At 48.1% G+C, this 18,879-nt stretch overlaps 1 protein-coding gene across 4 annotated transcripts in view; it reads right to left on the reverse strand.

The window, feature by feature from the left end:
* Positions 1–18,879, reverse strand: part of DNAI1 (dynein axonemal intermediate chain 1) — a 57,516-nt gene that overhangs the window by 19,270 nt on the left and 19,367 nt on the right. For 3 of the 4 annotated variants that reach the window (XM_045195304.2, XM_045195302.2, XM_024560173.3), the window contains exons 2-12: positions 16,966–16,998; positions 15,510–15,608; positions 15,130–15,210; positions 14,510–14,636; positions 14,133–14,254; positions 13,721–13,840; positions 12,603–12,662; positions 11,256–11,390; positions 6,382–6,466; positions 2,967–3,084; positions 2,643–2,686 (exon numbers count right to left, since the gene is read on the reverse strand). In XM_045195304.2, coding sequence (XP_045051239.1) covers positions 2,643–2,686; positions 2,967–3,084; positions 6,382–6,466; positions 11,256–11,390; positions 12,603–12,662; positions 13,721–13,840; positions 14,133–14,254; positions 14,510–14,636; positions 15,130–15,210; positions 15,510–15,608; positions 16,966–16,998 — 1,024 coding nt within the window. The remainder of the gene's footprint in view (positions 1–2,642; positions 2,687–2,966; positions 3,085–6,381; positions 6,467–11,255; positions 11,391–12,602; positions 12,663–13,720; positions 13,841–14,132; positions 14,255–14,509; positions 14,637–15,129; positions 15,211–15,509; positions 15,609–16,965; positions 16,999–18,879) is intronic. The other variant, XM_053923153.1, reaches the window with a different exon arrangement.

The following is an 18,879-nucleotide window of genomic DNA, read 5'->3' on the forward strand; positions in this document are numbered from 1 at the left end:
CCTGGGAGGCAGAGGTGGGGGGCAGGTGTGAATGCTTCTGTGCTGCTGCAGGCAATGGCCCCAACTCCCTTTTTCCCACCAGGTTGCTCCTGGCCTGGCTCTAGGCGACCTGCCCTGTCCCCAAAATGGGGGATTTGGCCCCCAGCCTCCCTAGGGTACATAGCTACCCCTGCCAAAGTCTTATTTGGCTGTGTCAGAGAATAAACGTATGGGAATTCCAGGCAAAAGGAGGTCTGCGCTGAGCTTATCAGGGTCAAACCCAACAACAAACCCAAATGCTCACTTCAGTGTTTATTCCCTCCCATGAGGCAAACCCTGATGATGGAAGGCTGGCAGCTGGGAGCTTCCAAGGACAGTGTGATGGATGCGCGTGAGCCGGCTGCTCCTCACAATGACCCTGATCGGTAACTGGGCCTTTGGCCTGCCTCAGTTTTGCCCTCTTTTTTCCAGGGAGGCACCTGGGCACTCAAGAGCATGGGAGTCCCAGAGGCAACCTCAGGAGTGAATGCAGGGGCCCTTTTGAGTCCCAGCCCTGCCGGCTCGCTCAGGCCCCTGCAGTGTCGCACTGAGGCAGGCAGGGCTCTGGGGAAGAAATAGCTGTCTGAAAACTGGTCAGTAACTCCCATGCCAGTGACATCAGCAAATGCCCCCGCTGCCACAGGGCCCTGCTCTCTAAAACAGTAGGTAGGGGCCTTGTCTGATCCCCCTCTGCCCCCGTAGCCTCCTATCTCTGCTCAGGTCCCCTGAGGTCCTACAGGAAGGCTACCAGAAAGACCAATAGCCAAATCAACAGTGATTGTCCAGCTCAGAGGGAACATTTACCCCTGCTCTTCCCCCTCCCCCCGCACTTTAAATTAGTGTGCCTCACAGCCTCTCCCTGTCGCCAATGAGGAGATCAAGGCTCAGAAAAGCTTTTGGCCCTAGGTCACACCACTAGAAAGTGACCCTCCAGCCAGAAGGTTTGCCCCGGACTGGCACCTCTCAGGAATGTAGATATGGCTGAAAGGACTGACAGAGGACAAAGAGACCCTCTTTAGGCAAGTGCCTGTCCAAAGGAGGCTGCTAGGCCGGTCGGACTTGAGGTCATCTATTCCTGGGGAGTGGGTTACTCTTCCCCATTGCTCCTGGCAGAGGCTGCCTCCATGGACGGTCTCTACATGACTCCGGTCAGCCAACCCTGCTTATGGCCCTCTGTGGGAGGAAGATGGGACTAGAGCCTAAGGAGTTTCTCTTCCCACCTGCTTGGGGAGCTTCCCACACCCCACCTCAGGCCTGGACAGAGAGCCTGGGCTGAGAGCAGCCTCATACCCATTCATGTCCACACCCACTCCTGGGAGGGCCTGCCCAGCCCCCAGGACCTGTTCCAGGCCCAGTAGCTGCAGCAGAGGGGGAGGAATGTGCTAGTTCCCTGCCAGAGGGGGAGGGCGCTTCCAGCTTGGCAGCAGCCCACCCTCAGGAGTAGGGACACAAAGCAGGCATTTAGGGCATCCTCAAAGGCAGCCCAGACCACGAGACTGGGAGCAGCTCCAAGATCTCCTCCCTGAGAGGAATGACAAATACCAACTCCTCCTTGCCCTCCCTTTCCACTGACTCTCCACCCTGGTCAAAGAATGGGCAGACAGGCGGTCTGAGGGGCAGAGACCAGGAGTTTGTAAGCCTGCCAGCCAGCAGCAGCTTGGAGTATGGAGAGGTTTTCCTGTTTGCAGAAGCTGATCCTCCCAGCTAGAGAAACAAGCCACTAGCCTAGGGAGCTGCGGCTAACTCGAAGTGTGGGGCCCTCTCCCGTTAGGAAGGGGGAACGTCCAGCCCAGCAAAGAGGTAGGGGCTTCTGTAGGGACCCAGGAACAAGAGGGAAAGCAAACTGGCACATAGTTACCACGGTGCTGTCTCCTGCTGCAGCAGGAGAGAATGGGCAGTAGCGCCCTGGATAACAGCAGTCTCCCAGGGCTCAGCGGCCAAGCGCTGCACTCCCCTGCCTGCTCCAGAGCCTGATCAGGAACACTGCCCCCCTCACCCCCCACCATCCCGTCCTTCCTCAGGTTTGGCCCAGTCTATCTTCTCATGCTTCTCAAACCCACTCCTCCATCCTTGCTCCATAGTCACGGGTCAGATCCTCCTTGGCATCTCTCCTTGGGATGCCTGCACCAGTCTCCTAACTGGTCTCCCAAATCCAGTCTCTTGCCTGCAGTTCCACCTCCACCGGGCGTGTCCCTGCCCTTCTCAAATTCCTTCAGTGGTTTCCCCTTAGGAGAAGGTCAGAACACTGTCCTCAGGACAAGGGCCATGCCCCTTGGAATGGCTTACCAAGCCCTGTGGGGGCTGACCCTGGCCCTTCGACAGCTTAATTTCCTACCATATCTCGTGCCTCCAGACCTTTGCCTGTGCTGGTTCCTCTGCCAGAAGTGACCTCCCATTCCTTCTTCACCATAATAACCCCTTCAAGGCTCATGTTGGCATATTTCTTCACCCAGCAGCACTAGTTGCGGGTGTGATTGTTGGTCTTCTGAGAATAGCTGTAAGTTCCAAGGGCAATGGCTGCATCCTAGTCATCTGTATCTTTCACACTTGGCAAAGAACTCTGTACTGAATAGGCACTTAGTGTTTGCTGGTTAAGTGAGCAAATAAATAGCCAGATTACTTACAGGAGCCATGTCCCACTGCAAACAGATCATTGTATTTTGGATTCCTGTAAAAGAAATATGAACCCATTGGCCCAGGAAATGGACATGACTCACCCATGGACGTGAGACTCCCCATGAACACTGGTGCCTATCTACACTGCAGTCATCTGTTGGGCTTAGAGACATGGGCTTATCCTACAATCCTCTAAGAATCCCCATCTCATTTTTTCTCATAATACTCCATGTCACCCTCAAGGTGGCTAAGTCCTGTGGAAGTGCCCTGCTTAGGGCTTGGCAACAGCAGGCACTCAGGGGCTCTGGGATTGCGGCAATGCCTATACTCACCAGCAGAGGGCGGTGACAGCCAGGCGCTTGGCTTTGTCATTTTGGAACTTCCAGAGAGGCAGCAGCGTACCCTCCTGGTCCCGGTATTCGTCAGCAGCATCCTCATAGTACTTAAAATCTTAAACATACACAGGCTGTCAGCCCTGGGACTGCCACTTTATGGCTAATCCATGTCTGTCACCTTCTCTCTGTACCTCCTGGCCAAAACAATTAACCTCTCTGTGTTTCATCTCAAGCAACTCTTGTGAGGATCAACAGAGTTAATATATGTAAAATACTGAGAAAAATACCAGGCACATAAGCAGCTCTCTCTGCATGTTATTGTTACTGTCGTCATTGTTGTTGGAGGTAAATTACAATAAAGCAGCCATGTCTACACAGATAAAATCTCGGGTCTGCCCATCTTAATAGCCATCCATTGCCAAGCCCCACTATAGTGAAACTGCCTGGATCCCTCATGGGTTCTCTGAACTGAAGCTCATCTCCTGCTCTAAATTATCCTCCCTCCCATTTCCTCTAACTTAGGTAGAAGCCCCATCCATCCTGCTGCTTGTCTAAGCCAGAAACCTGGGTAACCCTTGACTGATCTCTCTCCGTCATCTCCTATTTTCCTTCCAATTGTCTTTTCAACCCATTCACTTCTCTCCAAACTCTTAGCCACTGCCCAGGTTCAGGGCCCAACAGCCATCACCTGGATCCTTACACTATTTTCCTAACTGGTCTCCCTATCTCCAGTAACTCCTCCTCCAGCCCATGTCCTGCAGAGCTACCAGAGTGAGAACAAATAAATCACTTCACCATACACCTCCCCCACCCCACTGAGAACCCCTCCGTGGCTCCCCTTGCACAGGGTCTCCCTTGTCAAACCAAGGCTCTGGCCACTACTTCCATGTCATTTTGGCCAGCTGTTCACGTGCCCTCTAAAATGTCCTACTCCTCCGTCTTCCTGGCAAATTCCTACTCACTCCAGATCCACATCAAACTGCTCCTCCTCCATGAGGCCTTCACATTCTTGAGGAGAGTTCACTGCTTCCTCCATTCCAGCCCTGTGTTTCTCCTGTACTGAAACGTCTGCCACACTGTGTTGCCTCGATTTATTCTTTTGCCTGCCTCCTCCACCAGACAGCTTCCAGAGAGCAGGAAGCATGTGCTAGTCATCTCTGGATCCATAGTGCCTAGCACAGGGCCAGCCACAGAGCAACCAACCAATGCCTGCTCAGAGAATGCAACGAAACCAGTTGGCAGAAGTGAGTGACTCTCAGTCTTCTTTCCAACCAAGGGTGGTCTATGAGAAAACGAATCCTTTCATCCCACATGGGGAAGGACATGCCCAGGTATGGCCTCAACCTCTCTCACAATGTCCACACCTTGAGACTGTGGGATCACATTCAAACCTCAAAAACTGTCTTAGAACAACAACAACAAAAAAAAATTAGAGTGGTCAGAGGCATGAGCCTTGATCACATCAGAGGTCCCTGAGCTCGTGCTGTCTCCGAAAGTGCCTCGTTTCAGAGAGACTAATTGGTAACACTTCCCTGTTTTCACTTCTCCTTCGTGATTACACTTTCCCAGAGGGAAGAGAGTATGCAATTTAAAAAAATCAAAGTTCAATGAATTTTTATGTGACTGTGTTCTTATAAATGAAAAGGGTTCACCAAGGCCAATTTCTCCATGGATATTAATCATGTTTGCTGCCCTTTGGGGGGCTGGTTGCAGAGGCTGGGTTTCAGGAAGCCAAGCTGTGTGAGTGACAAATTCATTCAGAGCTGCTGTGTACTTTGACAGCTTTGAAAAGCACTCAAGGTCGTTTTCCAGCCTGAATGATAACAAGGGGGCTTGTTTAGGCTTCTGGTCTTGGCAGCCCCAGTCTCTATGTTCCGTGGGTGAGCAATGAACATCAAGTCACCAAGAAGAGCCCTAGGCTGTCAGCAGAGGAGACCAGCCAGCAGCGAGGAGCTGCCAACTCTGGGGACGCAGCTGCTCCAAATAAATGCACAACCTCTTAGGGAAATACAAGCCACTTGGGAATGTACTGTTCATGCCCTGGGAAGGATTTCGTTTTCTTGGCTCTGTCAAAGAATTTCCCAGGCCCCCAGGATTTAAGTGTTTCTGAATCAATCTTTTTCTTCACCTCATCACTAATTAATCACCAGCATAGACCTATTGAATGTTTACTTGAAATGCCTCTTCCAGCTCAGTGGCTCTGCAACCTCATGCTCAAGTGCTCAGGCTATGGATCCAAGGGGCCTGTGTTTGAGTCCTGATTGCACCACTCACACCTCACGGTGGCTGTGGTTTTGAACAAGTAGCAATAATACAGCCTGAATTTCTCACCTATGAAGTGGTAAAAATAATGGTGTTTACCTGAGATTGTGGCTGTCAGGATTAAATAAAATGACATATGTAAATAACATGGCATAACGCCTGGTACATAGGTCAGGGAACGCTGGTGCTTGTTTTTCATTATGATGACTGCTCCTTTTCTCCATCCCCTGGATGCAGCCCGGGCAAGGTGTGGTGAGGCCCACTTCACTGCACACCAGAAGCTCACTTTCACTCCTGTCTCTGTATCCCGCCCAATCACATTCTCCTCCATTCCTGCTCTCATTGGGCTGTGCTCCAGACCGGATAGTATCTTTGAACTGTTTTCAGAGAAAGCTCAGATCTCCTGTGTGACATCCAAGGCCCTCCTTTAACTGGCTCCAACCACCCATCCAGCCTGAACTCTCATCACTTGCCAAAAAAGCCCCTGTTTGGGTCACTGAGCCTGCTGTCCCTTGTCCCCAGAGTCCACTGGAATTCATTTTCACCACTGGGTCACTGCTCATGCTGTCCCCTGACCAGAACATTCACCCTTCCACTAATCTCCTACTCAGAGTCTGCTTATCCCTTGGCATCGAGCTCAACCCTCCCTGAAGCTTTCCTTGACTGCTGCCACTCATCTTTCATTTCCCTCCCTCCCTTCTCTAGGATCTCCAGAGAAGTTTCTGTCTGCATCTTAGCATTTATATGGTCCCCAACAGAGCACGGAAGCTCAAGACCTAGCTTTGGATCCTCTCTGCCATTTACTAGCCAGGTGGCCTGGGCCCGAGCTTTCTCATGAATGAAGGAGGGTTAATAATCTCAGCTCTGCCTGACTCCCAGGATTCTTGGAAGATGACATTGGTTCACTAATGTGCAGGTGTTTTTTTGCTGCACCATTGTCAGATCTCATTACTACACACATTTCTTCTTATGCCATTGTTAATGGTTGACCTGTGTAAGTCTTGTCTCCATAGTGATATCCAGAGGAAGGAGGGATTTTTTTGTTCTCCTCTTGCACCTATGGGACCTACATGGGACACTCAAATACCGATTTGTATGAGGGTTTTTTAAAGTAGGCAATAATAGTACTTCCTAGAACTTCAAATCTTACCCTGAGCAACATCATCATATGTGTTCTGGTTGACCATCCTCTCCACAATTTTAGCAGCTTGTGTCACTTTGGTGATATCATCACTCTGTGGAGGTACAGAGGTGACAGTTTCTCTTATAAGCCAGCACATGAAAGATCATCTCCCAAGCTACAGCCCAGCCTTGTAATTGGTTCAGCAATGCTTCTCTGACACCATCCACCCCAGGGAGTTCTGTAAAGGTACCTCTTCATGCCTGCAGGCCCAGCTTCCCCCATCACACCCTACTGGGAATGCCTAGCTCACAAGTACCACAAGGAGTCTACACTGCCATACACAGCTCCTGGGCAGAGCCTGATTTTTGTTCTTTCATTCTGAGCTTATTCTGGAAAAGGCATGTCTCTGAGCACAAGATGGGGCATTAAACACAGGAAGGGTACCAGAGCGGAGAGCACACAAGGGCAGGTAGGAGGCTTCTTAGGTGAGAACCTGAGATTTCACCGGTGCAGGTAATGACAAAGAGTCCCATTAAGGGCCTCAGAGATTTAGTTAAAAGTTGAAGAAGACAGAGAGGGAGAGATCTGCTTATACATAGGGAGTATCAGGCAGAACTGACTCTCAATCCAGGGCCCTACATACTGGCCAGACCAAAGAGAAAGTAGGAAGTTTCATGTCAGAGAAAAATGACTCATTTTGAACCAAAAAAACAAGATCATCATTCTGTAAAATTCCATAAATCCACAAGGTAAACCACTTAGCAGGTTATTAGAGGAGCAAAGAGTTTGGGGCTGACAAGCAAAGCCCGTGAGTTTAGGGTGGGTGGCAGGAGTGAACCAGCTGAGTGGACAGCCATCCAAGGGGGCTCCAGAGAGCCAGGCCAATGGCTCTCAAGGATGAGATTTCCCAGGAGTGGCAGTGTCAGAAAGTGGTTATTAAGAGAATGGGTTCTGGAGCCAGCCTGACCTGCATTCCCATCTCATTCCATGGATTAGAAGCCAGGTGGCAACTTTGGGCAAGCTTCTTACTTCTCTGAGTCTTAGAGTATTTGTAATACAGTGGGGATGAATAGTACCACCGGCATCATAGGGCCACTGTAGGAATAAATGTAATAACGCACGTGGTATTATTAACTTGGTGCCCGGTTGGTGATGATGGTGGTGGTGTCAGAGGAAACACACAGACCAGTGTGGTGGGGGCTTATCAAGTCACATATGGGGAACTGCCCTTTGAGAGCCTATTGTCAGGTCTCAAACTAACTCCAAGTTTATCTCAGAAAAGTGACCAAAGACATTCCCTAGGATCTTACAATCACAGTCCTCAGAGTTCGCCTAGTCCCAGCTACTGCTGCTACTACCTGGCTCAAAGCAGGAATTCTTCCCCCTCAGCAGCTTCCTGGCAAACGACTCTCCCTATGTCAGGCAGCATCTTCTGTGATCAGACAGCCTATTGGCTGAAACCTACCTCCTTGGGTCTTTTACCCATGGTCTTAACTCTGTCCTCTGGCCACAGAGAATTGTATGTCTAGTAATAGCTCCTCTGATGTAGGGGACAGGGACTCATCCCCTGAGTTAGCATTTCTTCAAGTGAACCCTCCCAGCTCCATCAACTGTGGTATGGTACCAATCAACACCAAGAGAATACTATGTTAGGGGCTGTGCATACATTATCTTGGTTCTCATGATAATCTGGCAAAGTAGGTATATTAGGATGTCTTTACAGATGAAGAAACATGTTTTAGAAAAACTCAGCTAACAAGTGGCGAAGCCAGGATGTAAACTCAAGTCTGTGGACTCCAGGACCCACACTCTCAGCCCCACATAGACAGCCACTTGCTCTTCAATCTGACCACCTTCCATTAAGGTTTCTGTAACCATGGTCTCAGCACAGAGCCCATAGCCAAACCCCTGATAGATATTCAAGTGAACCCTGACCCAGGCCGACAGCCCCTGTGAAGCCCCTAACCTCTAAGGGAATGGTGCAGCAAAAATCAAGGGTCTGGACAGGGCAACATGCAGTGCAGGGACTTCATCTTTCACCCCAGGGTTCCAATATCCAGTATGGTCATGGCCACTAAGACCTTGGTCTGTGATTAAATGAGACTGAATTGGGAAACGGGAGTTCCAGCCAAGATGGAGGCATAGGTAGAAACCCTTTGCTTCCTCGCATAACCAAAAGGAGGATAACAATCAATCTAAAATCAATAAACAACCCAGAGTGCCAGAAAATCAAACTGCATGAACTCCAACAACCATGGAATTAAAGAAATAGTCAAACAGAACAAGGAGACCGGTAAGGCAGTAGACTGAGAGAACCAGAGGCGAGGCGGCAGACCATGTGGGCAGGGCTGGCTCCAGAGAGTCTGTGGGCTGTGTGGGCAGGGCTGACTTAAGGGGAAACTGAGAGTCAGAGCTGGCTGTAGACTACGGTGGTTGCCTCAGTGGGAGAAACTCCTAGTCTCACAGGAGAGTTTGCTGGAAAGTGGGCTAGAGATGAGCAGGGGAGCTGCATTGTTCCCTCTCTGGCTGCTCCCACAGCAACACTGCAGCACAGCAAGGGGGGTTGCCCTGCCCTGGTGAATACCTAAGGCCCTGCCCCCTTACCACTTAACAGGTGCTCTGAACGAAGAAATAGAGCCAAAATGAAAGAACAGTACAAAACTTCAGAAAGAGAGCTAAGCAATGAGGAGATAGCCAATCTATCTGATGGAGAATTTAAAGCCCTGGTAATCAAAATGCTCACAGAACTGGTTGAGCTTAGTCAAAAAATGAAAGAACAAATGAAAGATACCTCAAATGAAATAAAGCAAAATATTCAGGGAACCAACAGTGACAGGAAGGAAACAAAGACTCAGATCAACGATTTGGAAAAAAAGGAAGAAATAAACATCCAACCAGAACAGAATGAAGAAACAAGAATTCAAAAAAATGAAGAGAGACTTTTGAAACTCTATGACAACTGGAAACATTCCAATATCTGAATCATAGGGGTGCCAGAAAGAGAAGAACAACAGCAAGAAATTGAACAAATAAACTTATTTGAACAAATAATGAAGAAAAACTGCTCCAATCTGGTTAAGGAAATAGACTTCCAGGAAGCCCAGAGAGTCCCAAAGAAGTTGGACCCCAAGAGGAACACACTAAAACACATCATCATTAAGTTACCTAAGAGTAAAGACAAAGAGAGAATCTTAAAAGCAGCAAGAGAAAAGGAAAGAGTTACCTACAAAGGAGTCCCCATAAGGCTATCAGTGATTTCTCAAAAGAAACCTTACAAGTAAGAAGGGGCTGGAAAGAAGTATTCTAAGTCATGAAAGGCGAGGACCTACATCCAAGATTGCTCTATCCAGCAAAGCTATCATTTAGAATGGAAGGGCAGATAAAATGCTTCCCAGATAAGGTCAAGTTAAAGGAGTTCATCATCACTAGGCTCTTATTACATGAAATGTTAAAGGGACTTATCTAAGAAAAAGAAGATAAAAAATATGAACAGGAAAATGACAACAAACTCACAACTATCAACATGAACCTAAAAAGAGATAGAAAGAAAAACAAAAACTAAGCAAACAACTAGAACAGGAACAGAATCAGAGAAATGGAGATCACATGGAGGGTTTTCAGTGGGAAGGGGGAAGGGAGGAATAGGGGGGAAAAGGGACAGGGAAGAAGAAGCATAATTAGTAGGCATTAAATAGACGGGGAGAGGTCAAAGATGGTATAGGAAATAGAGAACTCAAAGAACTTATATTACAACCCATGGACATGAACTAAGGGGGATGGATGCTGGAGGGTTGGGGATTGCAGGGTGGAGGGGGGATAAAGGGGAAAAATTGGGAAAACTGTAATAGCATAATCAATAAAATATACTTAAAAAAAAAAAGAACTTGAACCCAGGCAAAAAAACAAAACAAAACAAAAATCCGAATTGGGACAGTATCTATTAAGCCAAGGCAAGGAATCCTTAAACTGCTCCTAAAATGTGATTTTATCAGGGACATGATAAAATCACATTTGAGTGGAAGTGGGCATACCTCAGCAAAGGAAGCAAAACTTCCTTTAGACCATTTGGCTTCTATTCTAGGGTGGAGCAGAACCACTTTCCTGAGAGCTTTTTGGGAGCTCTCCAAGGTGCTGAACCCAGGCCCTAGCTTCCTGTGGACTTTGTTCTTCCCACCCTATTGCAAGTTAAACTCATCCTGATTTCCATACTGGGATCCTGGTTCCTGACCCAGCTTTCTCTCTATTGAAGGGACAAATGTGGCCCTTCAACATCTCCCTGTGGCAAACCTCCCTGTTGTGACCTCTCACTGTAACTTCTATGATGATGCCAAACCTCTGTGGCTACATTCATGTTGAGCCCCCTAACCATGACCTCTAAAACAACTCCTACGTGGTTCCTCATTGTAAATCCATCAAAGAATGGCCACACTCATTGGCCTGGATTTGCTGTTACCTGTGATCAACTCTGACTTGGCTTCTGGCCCTCAAGACTCACCTGAAAAATTGAGCTCAAGGAAACCCAAGGCCTAAAGGTCAAAGAACAAATCACTCTCCCAAACCCCATAAGCCCCTGTCCATGAAGGGGGTGCCCTATTCCCACATCCGACCCCACCCTGAGAAGACTCCCCAGCTCTTCCAGGGTGCACATCAGGCTTTCAATGTCATTCTTATATTCTCTTGCCCCCTAACCCAGCAATACTCAATCTCTGCTAGCCTCCAGAGTTATATAAAATTTGGAGGAGGTGTGGAATTCCAGAGGCAGTTGTAGCTCTCCTCACATCTTCCCACAAGGAATGAACTATTCATACTTCAACTTGAGTCCCCGACCCTTTGTGTGTCTGTGAAGCCCAGATATCCAGGCTTATATCTACCCAATAGAGCCATGGTAACCCTCACCAAACCTGGGACTCCATAGATGTCATCTTCCTCATGGCCATCTTTCCCATTTTTTTAGTCACTGGTGTCTTTGTCTTCTCCTTCTCTTTGGTCTTTTCCTGCTTCTCAAGTTCCTCTACATAGGCATCATAGATCTCCCACTAGACAAGGGAAAAATGAGAAGGATCAATACAGGGCAAAATCTTCAGCCAGCCTTTAGATCTTAAAGAGTTGATCGTGCCAACCCCTGTTGCATGCCTCCACATCATCCTGTACTTGGCCTACTGTAATTATGTATTGGACATCTGTCTTCCCTGCTAGCCATGCGATGAAAGAGCTCTCAGGGCACCTCTGGGCTGGTCTTTCCACCCTACGGCCCAGGGGCTTGGTTGTCAGCTGGAGATCAGTATTATTTCAGCCTACAACCTCTACAGGCAAAACAAATGGGCAAACATGAGCCTAGCTCACATGTTTCTTGGTGACTTACACAACTTTGAACTAGGAAATAAAAAAAAAAATCTTCCCCCAGGGAGATAGGATAAAATTATTGGTTCAGGCTGGCTGTTTACAGCACTGACCATACATTATCAGCATAAAAAAATAAACAAAAAGTTAGGGAAAGCCTGTTAACTAGATCTGACAGCAAGAGAAGCCCAAGGATAGCAGCAGAGGAAGCAACAAGGATCTGAGGCTGGACAAAAGCCCCAGATCACACTGTGTGCTCTCCAGAGCTGGGCAGTCACTGCCACCTGGAGGCCAGATAAGCAGACCTTATATTTAATAATTCACTGATGGGCCAGTACTCCACATTCAGAGCCCTCCAACAACCCTGTCGGGCTGCTTGTTGTCCTCATTTGACAGAAAAAAGAAAACAGTCATCCAGGGTAACATGCATTGGCCAGGATCTTACAGTATGAGCAGCAGAGCTGGGGCCTGAATTCAAGTCTCTTGGCACCATATTCTGCTCAAATCAGCATGCCTATCTAGTAGGACTTGCAGGGGAAGGAGGGTCAGCAGGAACACTGAGGTTGTTGGAAGAGCAGGGTTAGAGTGTTAATACTTTGGAGCCACCCACAGGGTGCTGTGGGTTACAGAGTCCATGAGGAACTTCCAAAAGTCACACCTCTGTCTCCATTGGTCAGCCTTGCCCTGGGGGCAGGGGCATGTGGCTGATTCAGAGCTCACTGGGTGGGAACCTAGTGTCTCACGTGCCTGCTGTTCAGAGCCTGAACAAGGAGCAGGGAGGTGGATGGATGAGGAGGGCAGACTGTCAGAGGCCTCTTTGACCACACAAGTCTCCCTTGTTGCCAAGCCAGACAAGGAGGAATGGGGTAGGGGAAGGTGATGGTTTTTAGACTGGCTCAGGGTCTCACCTGGTTGGCTGTGGCTGAAAAGTTTGTCCTGGGAGGAGGCTCCATCTGGCATTCTCGGTCCTAGAGAATAATGACAAGAGGAAACCTACAGAAAGCCCTTGGCTCTGTCTCACTGAACCCATCAGTATACCCATTGCTGAAGCATTTCTATTGCAGCTAAGTGGGGAGCGGGACACAGAACTGGGGAAATAAAGAGGGCCAGAGCCAGGGCCAGGGCCAGAGCCAGGACAGTAAAATGACCAAATGATGCAGTGAAAGCCTACATTTTCCATCCAAGTCTCCTTCAGAAAAAGCCTAAGCTAGAGAGCAGGGGCCGTGAAGCCTGATTGTACCAGTTTCAACCAAGAAAAACTCCATGTGGGGGCTGGACAGATCTGCAGGAAATCAGGCCTCGGTGTGGCCAGCCTCTAGACACAGGACACAGAGGTCGGCCTCTGACAGGCCATTGGGCTAATTAATATCCCTCACCCTGAGAAGCCTTCTCTCTCATACTGGGGTTTCTGGCTTCACCAGAAAAATGTACCCCCTCCCCAATGTGCATCACTCAGATTACCAAACATCAGGGTAGGGACTGCAGAAGGTAATTAAGAGCTGTCAAAAACCCACCCTGTAGACCTCTGCTATCCACTCACAGATTCGTTTCTGTAGAATACGGCCTTAGACAGGTGAGTCTCTCACCTGAAATCCTGAGAGGTTCTTTCTGCCTGATACTCAGGGTCCTTCACACTTATGAGCCAGGGAATTGTTCTATCCTTTTCCAGCTAGTCTATCACCGAGACCATCACCTTTGGTCAACCTGGCTCCTAGCCCCACCCCCCAGCACATTCTGGCCTCACGTCTCTTCCCCAGATCCTGATCTCCTCTTCAACACCAATTCAGGTTTCACTCTCTCAGTGGAGGGCTTCATTCTCCTTGTAACTCCCTCTGAACTCCTGCCTGGATGGCGCATGGGGACCTGAACACATGCTCCCAGCTCTCCTTGGAGAGAGTAACCATGGCATCTATCCTGTCGCCCTGCCAGGCTGAGGGCTGCTGGGCTGGGGTCAGGCCTGCTTCTTCCCTCCCATGTACAGTGCAGAGTTGGGAGATGAAAGAGCCGGGGTGGGGGCCTGTACTACCCGGAGAGGGTTGTTGAAGGTCTGTGAGGCTCTCTCACTGAAGTTGAACTGGTTGGTGAGCTTTCGCTCCTTGGGCTGCTTAGGAGTCATCAGTTCTTCTTCCGTCACTTTTTCAACTGCCTGGTGGGGGGAAAAGACCCACAGGACCAGGACTCAGCCATGAGGAAAATGTAGTGGGGAATTGGGAGTATAGGGAGAAGACATGTCTGGGAATAGGATGGCAGTGGGAGAGAGTGATGATACCAGAGGCACTGGTACCTGCAGCCTCTAACTTCTCACTTTGAGTCCACAGTAAGTCAGCCTTGAAGCCCCCCCCCACCCCCGCCGCCCCACCTTGCCCCGCCCTCTGCCCTACCATCTGCAGTCGGAGAGAGAAGGGGCAGGCAGGTTGGAGAGCAATACAACACCGTACCGCTGCTGCAGGCATGTCCGTTTGACTCCCAGCTTCAGCTTCTGCTTCTGCTTCCTTGGGCTCTTCTTCTTCTTCAAGGATTTCTGTTTCTGAAAACACCAACTTGGCAGACTCCTGAGAACCTTGGTAGGACATTGCCGATGAGCTCAAAGTCCAGGCCCACTTCCCCATCCCCTGGCAGGGCAGGGCTTTTAGGTTCCTGCCTTTTAGGCACCCCCCACCCCAGGGTTCTCCTGGCCTGAGTCTCATGGGCTAGCTCCCAGACCTATCCGAGACAGCCAGCTGTTAGATTTTACGTAAGTTGATACTCTGCAACTCCCTAGAGTAACCAGAGAAAGGGGACCAGATTGCAGCCTCAGGCTGGCCCACAGGCCTACCTGCCACTAACTCATCACGGTAGTGCTGCCGCCGTCCTTCATCCGAGTCTTTGGGGATCAGGTTCCCAACCTGGCTGTAGTGAACCGCCAGCTGGTTCACAAAGCCAATAAGCTTATATGTGCCTTCCTAAGAAAAGAAGGGGCTGAGTCAGACAGGGGTCCTCAGAAGGGCTGGAGTCAGAATGTGGCCTGCCTTCACTCTCTCAGACCTAAGACAGTCTATCTGTTAACAGAAATATAACTCACCAAATCCTCAGTTAGTATGAAGTTTTCACTGCATGCCAGTTTGAAAAAGAGAGGGAAAATGGAATAAGGTTTTTTTAAAGCTCTCATTAAAGATACATTTTTAAATACCTTCTGCTTCCAACTTTGATTTACCTATCACTGGCTCCTACATCTATGCCAAGGGATCCTGGCTCACCTCTTTCACCTCAGGTCACACGTAGTCACCACAATGGGGCAGGCCTTGTACTTAGTGGATGCCAAGGCTGGATAGATCCTTAGAGACACAAAATGCCCAATACCCCTGTTCCATACAGGAGGGCCACAGAAATCTAGAAAAGGTTGGCATTTGGCACTTGTTTAGGTCACACAGAAAATGAGAAGCAGGGATGACTTACTTTAAAGCTGTACCTGACGATGTTCTGGGGTGCATGTGGGTTGTTGGCTGTCAGAATTCGGGTGAACTCCTCTTTTAGCTCCTAAGGAAAAGAAATACTAAGAGGGTCATACATGGAGTGCCCCCATCCCACTCTGAGGCTTGGGAGAACACCCCCCAGAGTTTCAGCGGACATCTGACACCCAGGTCCTTGCAGGCTCTATAGAAGTACTATGATAGTAGTACTATCATAGTACTATGATACTATAGTACTGTGAAGTACTATCATAGTACTATAGAAGATAGTACATAGTTCTATAGAAGTACTATCAGTACTATGGAAGAACACACTCGGAAGCTGGAGGAGGTAGAAGGAGCAAGAATAGGATGCTGCTAACTCACCGCATCAGTCAGCTCCAGCTGGTCAGGGGGTCTGACTGTGGCTTTGGACTGGGCCCATTCATCTGCCCCTTCCCCCACTTCAGTCCCTGAATCTTCATCCTGGACAAAAACCTCATGTGAGGATCAGGAGTGCCTGATCTGCTTGGATAAGTAAGAATGCTGCAGGAAGCCCCTCCATTCAGAAAACTTAGAAGCCAAGCTCTGTTGTGATACATAGAATACAAAATATAGAAGACGCCACTCATGAAAGAGTCCAAAGGAAGTGCTCAGGCCAGAGTTCTCATTGCCTGAAAGATCATGGCCACCTCAGCCCTGGGGATCAGGCCTCAGCCCTGGGGGTCAGGCCTAAGCTGGAACACTGTGGTGGGCCTTTGGCCCAAGTAGTGGACAAGAAGAACTGGCTCCTCCCTAGTGTTTCCCCACTCAGCCCAGAAGCTGTGGGCCAGGATCAGCTGCCAAAGACAGGGCTTTACGCAATATGAAAGGATACCCACCTATTCTTTATGCTACTTCAACTTGAATTCATATTTTACCTTCCAATATGCCACCTTGAGTTTACTCTTACGGCAATACTTTCAGTACTTGGTAACTTTAAGCCTTACAGTCCCATCAGATCCTTGGAGCAAAAAAATCAGTAAAAGTTTTTCCTTTCCCTGATAGACCGTTAAACACCTTGCCAGTGTGGCCCATGGCGTAGCAAAAAATATTCACCATCACAAGCAATTAAAGATGTACAAAACAAAAACAATGCAGTTTTTCACTATAAAACTTGTGAAAACTAAAACAACAACGAGTGAAAATAAAACCAACCAACCAAAACGAATACCCAGTGTTGGTGAGGTTGTGAGAAAATAAGCACTCGTAAATCAGCACTACTTTTCTAAAAAGCAATTTGGAAATATTTGTCAAAAGCCTAGTAAGTATTTGTACTCTTTGACTCAGGTTTCTATGTGTGGACATTTATATTAAAGAAGTAACTACAGATATGCCCAAGGATTTAAATGCATGAAAGTTTGTTGGAGGATTGATTGTAACAGTGAAAAAGCAGAGACATCTAAATGTCTAACAGTAGGGCCTGGTTGAACTGATTGTGGGATGGCCTTAGGGAACATATGGTAAAATACCATGCACTAATTATTAATGAGGCTATAAAAGTATTTATTGGTAATGAAAGGTACTCTAAATATATCATGTAAAAAGGAGATTATAAAATAACATACGGTTTGAAATTCCATTAAAAATAAATACATGTCATTTTTATAGTTTGCATAAAAACATCAGGGAAGATATAATATCCCATATTCACTAAGAGGTTTCTAAGGGTAGTAGGTTTAAGGGTGATTTTAATATTCTTTTTTGCTCACTTGAATTTTCTAAAAAATATACAGCTAATAATTGAAAGAGAAAAAGTGTTACTAGCTTCCTGCTGAGAGTCGGTGGCAGTTTCAGCACTTACTCTCTTCCTGGCTCCTCTGCCCACAGTGATGCTCTGAAAGAAAGGAAACAGAAGGTAAGTCGCAAGCGAATCTCCATGAGGATATCAGAGGCAGTACCACAGGGAGGCTTCTGCCCACGGACCTGGCCTCTCATAAGCGCCCCAGCTGGGCTCTGAACCCACAACCAAGGCATGTGCCTGACTGAGGAGCAAACCTGTGACCTTTTGGTGTATCGGATAATGCCCCACCCGAGCCACACCAACCTGGGCAACACGTGCTTCTTAGCCCAGCCAAGGAGGTCCTGTGTCTGAGCCAACCCCAGGTCACCATCAGTGGGACTGACCCACGGAGAGCAACCAGGCCATGTAGCACTGGGCATGTCTTATTTGCAACTAGTTCAACAAACATTTTTTAAAAAGCTTATTTTAAGTGCTCAGCTCTGCACTGGGCATTAAGGGAATTTTAAAGGGTAGATTATATTCCTAAACATTTATTTGAAATGAATGTAAGTTCTTTAGAAGCAGGTACTTTGTTTTGTACACTGCTGTCTCATAATATAGTAGGTGTTCAAAAATACTTGTTGGAAAAAATGAACGAATGCCATCAAACCCATTCGTTAGTAATCATGACCCTGGGAAAAACGGTTTTCCTCTCTGGGCCTCAGTTTCCTTATCAGGAAAATGCATGGGACTGGATACAATGGCCTTCTAGTTCTAACATGCTCGATTTTTATGTTCTTAGGAGCAGCATGCTCAATTCTACCTGAAAAACATTTATTGAGCACCTACTATTTACGTGTCAGGTGCTAACCTAAACAGTGGTACAAAGACGAAGAGAGATGATGTCCCTATCCTAGTTTGTTCAGGGTCTATAGACAACAGAAGAATATGATCAGTGTTCGTCATTTACTCACTTGCTCACTCACTCACTCATTCAGCATATGTGGCTTTGAAAGCCTGTTGTGGGCCGGTAACAGAGACATGTATGTACAGGGTGCTGTAGGAATGCACAGAGGCCCCTACCCAGCCTGAGGTTCACAAGAAAGGCTTCCAGAGGTGGCAATTTCTTAGCTGGCTATCAAAGGACAAGTAGGAGGGTCCAGGTGGAGAAAATGTTTTTCGGAAGGGCTTTTCAGGAGAACACAGGATGTGGGAAGTCTAGATGAGAACAGTGACAGAGACAGTAAAATTTCCACCAAACAAACGAAAACCCTGCAGTAGCCATACAGAACAATAGGTGTTCCAGATGATCAAACAAGAGGAAGATCAGTGAAGGCTGGAAAGGTGAGGGAGAGGCTCTTGGAAAAAGCCAGCCTGGAGCACTGGAGGAGGCGGCAAGGCAGCAGAGAAGACAAAGGGCACATGTTGGTGGCAGCATGGTACACGGGAAAGAGACCTGTGCTCCCAGCTCCTGCTGACTACCTACCTGTGTGACCTTTGGGAAGTCTCTGGGCCTCAGCCTCCCAAATGCAAAGCGAGGGAGTTTGACTATATGGGCTCTTACCACCCTTACGTGATAGGGTCTATAGGAGAGGTTTGGGCAGCAGGGGGAGGGGAGAAAAGGAACTCCAGCGGGGAGAGTAGAGTGTGTCTCTGCTTGAGCTGGGATTGTTGCTGGCAGGGCAGGCAGCAGGATTCAAATTTCTGCCAGGTTACCAAGGTTTCCAGTGATGAGAACCCTTCTCTGAGGCTAAGCTGCATGAGCCAGAAAGCTGCTTTCCTTTAAAGGGCCTCTGATCCCTAAGGTAACGAGATGGAAGCACCACAATGCCCAACAGCTTTCTGGCCCACATCAGAGTATTGGAGGGCCAATCCCAACCCAAACTGCCAGCCTTAAATAGAAAATGAGATCCAGTTACCACTGCCCCCATAAATGTCTGTAAAACATTTATCTGGCAATAAAAGAACTGACAAGGCAATTTGAGTGTAATTGTT

Source organism: Desmodus rotundus, chromosome 1 (assembly GCF_022682495.2).
Source record: "Desmodus rotundus isolate HL8 chromosome 1, HLdesRot8A.1, whole genome shotgun sequence".
Classification (NCBI taxonomy): Eukaryota; Metazoa; Chordata; class Mammalia; order Chiroptera; family Phyllostomidae; genus Desmodus; species Desmodus rotundus.